At 45.0% G+C, this 9,725-nt stretch overlaps 1 protein-coding gene across 1 annotated transcript; it reads right to left on the reverse strand.

Moving 5' to 3' along the window:
- Nucleotides 1-1,383: 1,383 nt before the first annotated feature.
- ARPC5L (actin related protein 2/3 complex subunit 5 like) lies at nucleotides 1,384-9,719 on the reverse strand. The gene is made up of 4 exons (XM_006016957.2): nucleotides 9,697-9,719; nucleotides 5,841-5,913; nucleotides 4,790-4,966; nucleotides 1,384-1,973 (listed from the first exon to the last, which is right to left on the reverse strand). Exons 2-4 carry the CDS (start codon nucleotides 5,904-5,906, stop codon nucleotides 1,911-1,913), a joined length of 306 nt encoding a protein of 101 aa, XP_006017019.2. The 5' UTR covers nucleotides 5,907-5,913; nucleotides 9,697-9,719; the 3' UTR covers nucleotides 1,384-1,910.
- Nucleotides 9,720-9,725: the final 6 nt, after the last annotated feature.

Here is a 9,725-nt window from a genome sequence, read left to right on the forward strand (position 1 = left end):
ATTCAAGAGTTAATGCACTTTTCTTTGTATAAAAGCTGTGATATATTCCTTTCTATGAACATTTTGCCATTGGATCTTAACTTCTTCTTTCATGTTGTAAATATGGATTGTATTATGGAACACTGAAATAATTGCAGAGACTTTGTGGTGCAATATACTTTTGATTAAAACTCTGGATTTCTTTCTCTTCAAGTTTCAGTTACTTCCACACTGTTCCTATGTCAATTGTCCAACTATAACAAAGGATTTAAGCCTCTACTTTACTTCTGAAAATCAATACAAATAAGAAATAGTCTCTTAAGAATGGGTATACTGGCAAGTCTTTATGCCACAGCCGTTCTCAGCAGGATTTGGCATCCAGTAGGAAGTGGCTAATTAAACTTAGCAACAGCTGCAAGGAGAGACCATGGGAGTTCATGCTGAGTTCCAAGCAGAGATGCCTTCAGTTGACCTTGCAGCATCCCTTCCATTCCAGGACAGTTTGCCCAATACAAAAAAGCACTTAAAGAAGCAGTTTTCTTCAAGCTGACCAAGCCATTTTAGTTGATATGAATAGGGAGAGCTCATTAGTTTCTCTAAGGGCTCACTTGTGAGAGAGACTACCTGAGTTTTGCTGTATGCCACATTTTGCACACAAAATAATCCTCCAGGAAGAACAGGAACCCAGGCTTCTGCACAGTGACCAGATAGAGATTGCAGGAGCCAAAACTTAAACAGAGTGGTAGCAGTGTAGAAGGGGGAAAGAAGCTGTTGCACCTTTTCAGATCCAGTTACATTAAATCACAATCTTCCATATTGTACAGAGATGGAAATGTGATATACAGATCTGTATCAACATATTAATGGGGTATTACTTAAAAAATCCTCTACAAGGACATTTAATAACATGAAAGTATCAGATAATGAGCTGGCAATCTACGCTTTAAGTTTTTTCAAATGGAATCACCATCCTTGGAGGTTTTCAAGACCTGGCTGGGATGATCGAGTTGGGTCTGGTTCTGCTTTGTGCAGGGGGCTGGACTTGATGACCTCCTGACATCCCTTCCAACCCTCATTTTCTATGACATCATGAACAACTTTTCTCTAATAGCAATATCTGGGGCCTGCACTTCGAAGTATTTCCTTCCTTACCTGGCACAGATGGAAGTACAAAATCAAATTAGAAAAAAATCCATGCAAAACAGAAGTGAGCTTTATCTTGCTATTATTGTCGTTACAATTAGGTGCTCGTTTAAGAGAGTATTTTTAATTTTAAAATTAAACTTTTAAAAACTAGCGTTGTACACAAGTGAGATCACAGGCCGAGAATAATCTGCTATGTTACCTTTGAGCCAATAGCATTTATATGAATTAGATTAAAAAAAAAAACCAGAACAAAAATGATTTACTCTTACAATCCAAAAACTTTATTGATGCAGCAGGCACTTTACAATGAAGTCAGTCTAGTAGTCCAGCTAGTCTTTTGACCATATGTACAAAAAACCTCAAAAAGCCTTTCAAAGGAACATTTACTTCACCCCAAAACCATCAGATTCTTGCTTCTGCCAATGACATAGCTACCTCTTAAATATGCAATACACACAGGATCTCATGTCACCACACTTCGATAGAGCAGCATCAGAGAATTACCTCTTCACTTACAGTAACAGGAGGGCAGAAGTTGTACCTTCTGCTCTACTTAAACAAGAAGGGAATCAGGATGTCTTGGCTCCTGCATTAGATAGTCAGAAAATATACAGTAATACATTTACTCCTCTCCCCACCTTTAAAATTAAGAGCATTCCAACAGGAGGTTTCCAAAGTATGTCAGTAGATTGCAATTTCTAGAAAAGATGGACCAGTGTTGTGTCAGTTAGTTCTTTCTTCTGCGTCCAAAACTGAGCGTCATCTCGGTTCAAGTTAATAGTCTTTTAAACAGTCTTTCTTGCTGTAAGAACTCTTACTATGGAACCTAGTCCACCTACTGCTAATGCCTGTGAGGGTGGAAAAAGGAGACATATTATACACGTGATCACTACAGCATATACACATAAGGCATCGTAACAGCAAGAGCAGATGTTAGTTAGCCCTCTTTCTATACTTAGTACCACTCGAGCACCGAGATCACCTCTCCTTTTGTTGCCTACAGCTTCTGAAATTTTCAGACCTTCTCTGACGTTACGTAGGAACACAAGAAGGAAGCGCTCGTCTTAAACTTCTAAAATGGTTCATTAAAGAAAACCCTGATCTTTTTTCTCCGACATGCAAGTTAAAAGCATGTTACCAGCTTAAATAGATTTTAGTGCTTCTGTAAATGCAAGAAGTAAGGAAGCAACCCCGCTTCTCTCCTTGTAATCTCAGATCCTGATAAAGAAATATCCTATTATATTGGAGTGCACCAGCGTTACCAAGGAAACCTATTGACAAGTTTTACATATGCTGTCAGCTCAAGTAGTGGTTGTGCTTTCAGTCAGCAACAATTGTTCAACTGTGATAATCACTGAAAGACTCCATCAAGCAGCACAACAGAAATATAGCTGCAGGGTTTAACCCACACTATTTTAAGCAGACCACAAAGCCATTCCTTACAGCTGCTGTCAACAGGAGAAGTCAGAAATTAATGTCACCAGCACCTACTCCTTCTCTTGCCCTCTCCCTAGTCTGTGCAGGTTCATCCTGCAGCTCTGACCCTTGGGAAGAGTTACTTGTGGTAACAGAAGTCATCTGTTCATACTCCAGTAGTGCTGCTTACAGCACTGAAGGAGGACAGCCTTGCCATTAAGGAGGCTAGGTTGGACCTTGAGCTGGATTCACTGAGTTCATCATCTGTCAAATGGGCATAATAGTGACCTCTGTCCTCAGGCATGCTGTTAGTCACGACAATCCAATGCTCTTCAGTTACAAACTATTTTCAACCACATGCAAGAGCCCAAGGACACGTAAGCAGATGGCACCGATCACAACGCCATCCTGCAGGCCATTTAAGTTTCAAGAAAGAGTAAGAGACTAACAAAACAAGGTTCTCTTCAGTTTGATTTCTGTATCCTGCTGTACAGACAGGGAATGTCATGCTTGTTGAGCTCTAAAAAGTGAATATACTTATGGCAAAGGAAAAAGTTATTGATGAACTATTAACACACACAATTTTAAGACCATCTCAAACTCATTAAAATGTGCTTACCTACCAGACAAAAAGCAAACAGAACCTGTGAGATATTACAACTCATGGAACTGGAGCAGCAGTGACAGCATTAGACTTTTTGCAGCTTAAGGAAGTGCACTGCAAAGTCGGGGTGGGGCACAGGCTGTAAGCATTCCTATCTTGTGAGCCTTGTCCCTACTTCTACGGAGTTACTGGCTCTGACCCTGCTCCCCAAAAGGAGCACTTGATCTCAGATGTAATACCATCTCATAACCAAACAGCAAAATCCTCACCCTAAAGAGGTTACACGCTTCATACCAGTTGTTATGCCATTGGGCAGGATACACACAGCTGCACATGGCAGCTGTGCAAAGTCTACTTCAGAACTGCTTTGTTCTTTTCAAAGTCTGGTGAGGGGCATCCAGGCCATGTTTGTGTGTGCCTGCGTGCTCCGAGTGGTGACACATCTTCTCAGACGGGGTAGTGCGCTGTGTAATTTCATACGCCATGGGGCACCAGCCTGCAGTTTCCATTGGAAACAGAAGCAAGCAGAAACACGTTCCTTTCTGCCCTCAGAACATAATGTCTCCTCCTCCCACCCTCCACATGTTGAAATGACATTCTGCAGAGCAAGTGGAAACTGCTCAGCTCTTAAGTGTAATCACTGTTAATAAGCATCATTGCTCTGTTTGCATCAGCAAGTTTACATATCCCTCCCAAAATGTAAGAGCCATCAACAACTGAATGCCTCCTTTGGGCTGCTGCAGTGCAGAGTGGTATAGTGAACTGCCTAATTTAAAGGGATATTGTTTCTGCCAAAAAGAGCTACATTTTTAGACAGTTTTGCATTTGTACCTTCAAAACTAGGGAACGCTCCTGTGTAGCGCTTTTCCTGGAGAGGGGGGCATGATACAGAACAGTTATTACATGCTCCAACACACCTCACCCAGGGATAGAGGGATGGGGAATATTCAGGTTTGGCACCAAGACCAATACTGCATCCTTAAAGAATCCTAGAACAGCCATTGCAGAGACCTACCTAGGGATAGCACACGGATAAGAACAGCCCTTCCACACAAGTTCTAGGGTAGTATGTGGCTCCAATTAGACACTCTTTATCTGAGAAGCATCTCTCAAATTACAGCAAGCACTGCTCAGTCCCTGTGCTTAATGGCATGGCTACTAGGTGCCATAACAGCCTAAGGAAATATAGTTAATGCATACTTATTTCTCAAGCATCTACCTAAGGTCCAAACAGCTCACATTACCGATGCGCCTAATCAGAAAAAAAAGTCAAACACTTTCCCTCAAAAGGAAGGAAGAAAAAGCCATTCAACTACACTTAAAATTTCTGTCTTATGCCTCCTTCAATTGCCAGCCTCTCCACTCTGGAGATCCAAACCTCCCTAAATGGCTGCAAGAAAAGATGGGCTGAGAAGCATGTTAAAAAGGTTCATGGAGCCAATGCTGTAGCAGACCCCAGGGGAAAAGCTCTCCCAGACTCCTCTCTTATGGCCAGGGGCTCTAGCTGAAATACTCCACTGAACACAGCTAGTCATGCTGTGGTGCTGAAGACACACCATTAGGTAAAGCATTCACTCAGATTTTCACCTCTGATCTCATGTGACTGCGCCTTCAAGCTTTAGCAGCACCAGAAGAGAGACATACCTTTTCATGCCATTGAAGTAATATTGCACTGCTGTTTTCTGTTGGCTTTTCAAATCCTTTATAAATGTACTTCATTAATAAGTCAATGCCATTTTTGTCTAAGGAGTTTACTGCCTGTTCTATCTCACTGCTTTTGAAGGAAGTGAGAACCTTGAAGACTACGCCCTGGGCCCGTTCCTGCAAAGACAAGAAAGAGAGAATCATGTCAGATCCAACTGCCCCAAACAGCAGAACAGACAAGTCTTATCTGTATCCAAAATGTACCCAATAACCAGCATTCAGTGCAACTAACAGCTTGATTAAGAGGTTATTTCAGTTCATCGTGAACCAGGAGGCTCAAGCGTTTTAATTTAAATATCACCATTGAAGAGCATTTGGAACCAATTTTTTTAAATACAAGTCGTGACAAAGGTCACCGGTCATGCCTTGTGAGAAAGTGTGAAGGGGATTTTCTGGGTCAGTGGATTCAGGCTTGTAGCAGCAAGCTCCCCACAATTAAGGTCAAATATATTTGATACAGCACATTACAAAATCCACACAGATGTGGTTTCAGGCACATCCCGCCAGCCCTTACCTCTTTTGAGTGTCAGGAGTTTGGCATGTCGTGGGACTGCTGCCCTTTGACTCACCTGCCATTTGTCTCTGCATGTTGGTTCTTACCCCCCCCCCCAACCCATGGAACTGGAGCCAGTGGGACGTCAAATGTACTGTGGCACACAGACTCTGACTGTGTATGAACCTGCCATCATACCGCTGCGTGCACATTGTCGGAGAAGCCCTAATTGTCTTGGAAAGCTTCTCAAAATTATTTTTGTCTTTAAGGTTGCACAGGAAAGGTGCAGATATGGCATGAGAAGTGTTACTAATTGGGAATCAGAGCATATGTTCATTAGTTCACAAACAGTTCCGCACTAGGGTACTGATGACCAGCTACTCGTATTTTGAGAAAGCAGCCACTGTTCTGAAGTATCCCAGCAATCCACTGCCGAATCGCTAGGGACCCATATGCCAACACTGAAAGAGGATGGAAAAGCCCAAAGGCCTCATTTACCTTTACTGCTTGATTCTTCGTGTTAACCGGAGAATTCCTTAAGGCCATGTGGAAAGCTCGGAGCATATCGCCTGTGCAGCACAGCAAGTCAAGGATGCACGTCGTTTAGTTATTCTTTAATTATTAATGATTCTAGAAGGGACAGTCCAGAACCCGTGGCACTGGATTTTGCAACACATCACCATCTCCTAAGAGCAACTAAACAGGAAGAAAGGACAAACTGCAGCAACCATTCCCTTTGCTAAGACAATCCTAACCCTCATTTTAATGTAGTTACAACCAGGAATATAGGCTTCTGAGTACTCCAAATGTCTTCATAGCATATTCTGGAATAACAGAGCAGAGCTGATTTCCAAAGATGGTGCAAAAGGAAAATGCCAGCAAGTGCATCACGAGGAAAGGAAGTGACAACCACCAGGAAACTCAGGTCAAGGTCAGCAGACCCTCCTTTACTTTTTCCAGTCATTCAGGATTTACACCATAATGGCTAAATGTCACCCTGACCTTTGGGCTACCGTGACTTGTTGCAAACACTGCATTACTTAATGAGGAGCAGAATGAATATTCTACAGACACCAAAATCCTAAAACAGCCAAAGGGAGTTCTTCAGGGACCTTGTAACCTGAACACACACAATCCAGAAAGATTTCCCAATTCTTTCTGTGAGTAAGACAGACATCCAGCATCAGGGCCACACCTCCTACAGCCAGAATTTGCAAAGTAAGTGGATTTAGGCTTTCAAGGTCAGAAGAAAAAAATGTTAAAAGATATGTCCAGAGTTAAGCATGAGCATAACATATCCAGAAGGAAAGATCATTGTCAAGGTGATAGTTCCATTTCTGAGCTTAAAGGAATTTGTTCATAAAAAAAATTAAAAATCTATAACTAAAATCTCAGACTTCACTACAAATCTTTAGCTCAGATGTTATTTCCACCCTGACACATGGACATATAAACTTGAAATCCATAGTAAAGGCAGATATCCAAATGCCCTGAAGGGGAAATAGTAGGTACATAATAAAATAGATGTACAATATATGTTTGGATGTGTCAGGCAGTTCAACTCCTTATCTCCTGGAGAGATGGAAGTACCTTGGACAGACACTGAGAATTAACAAGTCTCTGCTGTGGCAGGTGTGCCATTGGGCAGCTGGAGAAACTAAAAAACAAAAAAGTTATCTGCAAGTATTCAGATAACACACAGCACAAGAAATGTGGCCTACCTCATAGGAGATGTGATTAAGTACATCTCCTAAAGCAAAGATGAACAGAATAAAGTATTCAATTACAGGAACAGAGCTGAAGACGACAGCATGCATTTCTGTCACTATCCCCCAAGGGAAGGAACACTTGGTATCCTGATCTCTGCAAACGAAAATGTGCAACTTTCTTGTGCCACAAACTGTAGTAGGACGTGCCAGGTGGACAAAACAGCTGCTACGCTTACTGGGCAGTGACACACGCCGTTACAAAGCTAATCAGGTTCTAAAGGAATCACCGCCACAAACAGACTTTTCCAGGGGACAGGCCAAGGAGCACTGGTCTCAACTGCAGCAAGGGAAGTGTAGGTTGGATACTGGCAGTCTCTCACTGCGGGTGGTGACGCACTGGAACAGGCTACCTGGAGCAGGGGTGGGATCTCCATCTCTGGACGTTTTAAGTGCAGGTTAGACAGATACTTGGCTGTGATGGTTTAGGCAGAAATGAGTGTGCTTTGAACAGGACGTTAGACCGGACAACTTCCTGAGGTCCCTTCCAGCCCTATTTTTCTATGAATCTAAGCCACAAAACCACGTAGCAAAAGTAAGACTGCGAGAGCCCTTCAGCAGACCGTGAATTACAAGCAAGCATTCATTTTGCTTCAAGGTCAACTTCCTCTTCATTTGTAATTTTTAAAGCAGTTCAGGTTGACAGAACATCCTTTGTCAGTTAAGCTGACAAGGCTTCACTGTTACAAAAACAGAAACCTTGTCACTCGCTACAAAATGTATAGCCCTGACAGCAGAAAGCCCTTGGTCTCAAGTACCCATAAACTAGGCTGTGGAACTGCGACACAGCAGCATACTTGGAGGAAGAGGAGGTAGGAACATGGATTTTTTAAATTGATTTGCTCACTTCCAAGAATGCCAAATAATGAGAACAGAGGATGGCCAGAAGTAGTCTGCATTGCTGACAACTCTAACAGGAAGACCCGAAGGATTAGCTATTTTTCTTTCCCCTCTGCTTAAAATACAAGGCCACAGAAGGGTGATGATTAAACTATTTATAGCCCATCCCTGAGTACCAAACTATTCCCAATCTATCAAACCTAAAACCATGCACACAAAACAAACCAACCAAGCCTGCCATGTAATAGTCAGGGACGTGTTCCTCCAGACACTCTCTCAGCCAGGATTACTTCTTGAATGAACTGACTTGGCAAGGAAGAAAGGCCTGAGTGACAGCGTCCGCTGAATTCTGATCAGGAAAAAGGATCAGGTCATGTTACACGTTTCGCTACTAATCAGAGCATTTGAAGTAACTCCAAGCATTTTACACCGAAGGGATCTTATTTAAGAACTAGATGGCTCCAAACACTGACAATAAGATCCAGTGCTTTTCACCTTGCTATCGCTGATTTGAATCCAGCAGACACCAAGAGTAACCCACATCCGAGGGCTGTTTGGTGGGTCTTGATCCAGCCCTTCGGGCAATCCCACAACGCACAGACCCCATCACTAGTCCCTTTTCACAGCTGCAGTGAAGAGGCCAAACAGTGACGTCAGCGAGGCACATAAATAGCATCTCTAAGCCAGACATGCTTTTTTGCGGGTGGAAGTTATCAGCCTCTTGAGCCACCGAACACTCCTCCACACCCCCCTCTCCCCCCAATCAATCTGTGCTTAAAAAAGGAGATCTGCAAACCCCAAAATGAACCCGAGACGCAGACAGGCTACAGGCGCTCTCTCTCCCGCAGGCCCTCCCCGGTCGTTAGGGTCCTGCTCTCTCTCCCTGCGCGGACACGAGGCTTCGTTCCAGAGCGCGCAGCGGAGGAGCCGCTTCGCTTTCCTCTGCTGAGCACGCTGCTTCGTGCGAGCAATCTGGGTTAGGTCCCAGCGCAGAGTTATTTTAAGCACCTTGACATCAGTTTGGCACAAGTCGCTTATTTCAACACACGCCCTCCTACTTGAGAGACAGTTTCAGAAACGGGGCGAGGCGACGGAACGGGCTTGTCCTATACAAGGCTCGCTGTCCGCCGCCGCTCGCAACCCCTGGTTTTGTGACCGAATTAATTCTGGGTGGTGTACCGGGGCCGCCGGCAGCCGTGTCTAAATCACGAACCACGCGCGTTTCCAGCCGCTATAAAAACCGAGGGTCGGACGCTGCCTCAATTCGCAGGCGTCGGGGGCTGGAGGTGACCTTGCAAGATCACCGGCCGCAGGCAGGAGAGACAACCGGGGCAGAGGTTCGGAACGGGCCGCAAGATCCAGCAGCAACAAACAGCCCCGTCCGCGCCACGACACAGACCTGGGCCCCGCCGCGGCTTCTCAGCCCCTTTCGGACGTCGCGGGATCCCCCCCCCGACCGATTACAGCGCAAACTACACCTGCGCCCCTGCGCTTTTCCACCCCGTCTCCGCCTGCCCGGGGCTGGGCGCAGCGAGAGGAGGCGGCGGCCCTGCCCAGCAAGGGGGCCAAGCTTTTAGGTCGACCAGAAACGAATCTGCGTTTCGAGGCCGGGTCCCCGGTCGCCCCTTTCCCCTGGGAGGATGCGGCCGGCGCCTGCTCGCCAGCCAAGCGCGGCACTGGAGGAGAGGAGAGGAGAGGAGAGGGCCCGGCCCCCCACCCGCCCGCCGGCTGGCCGGCAGGAAGGATATTGCCGCAGCAGCGCCTCCACCTCGGGGCC

This window comes from Alligator sinensis, unplaced genomic scaffold, assembly GCF_000455745.1.
Source record: "Alligator sinensis unplaced genomic scaffold, ASM45574v1 scaffold611_2, whole genome shotgun sequence".
Taxonomy (NCBI): Eukaryota; Metazoa; Chordata; order Crocodylia; family Alligatoridae; genus Alligator; species Alligator sinensis.

What these genes read in the sequence shown, in the direction of transcription:
- ARPC5L (XM_006016957.2), bottom strand. Translation starts at nt 5,906, where the DNA reads ATGCTCCGAGCTTTCCACATGGCCTTAAGGAATTCTCCGGTTAACACG. An exon ending in CGAAGAATCAAGCAGTAAAG is followed by an intron (nt 4,967 to 5,840) that starts GTAAATGAGGCC and finishes TTGTCTTTGCAG; the next exon opens with GAACGGGCCCAGGGCGTAGT. An exon ending in TACTTCAATGGCATGAAAAG is followed by an intron (nt 1,974 to 4,789) that starts GTATGTCTCTCT and finishes CCACCCTCACAG; the next exon opens with GCATTAGCAGTAGGTGGACT.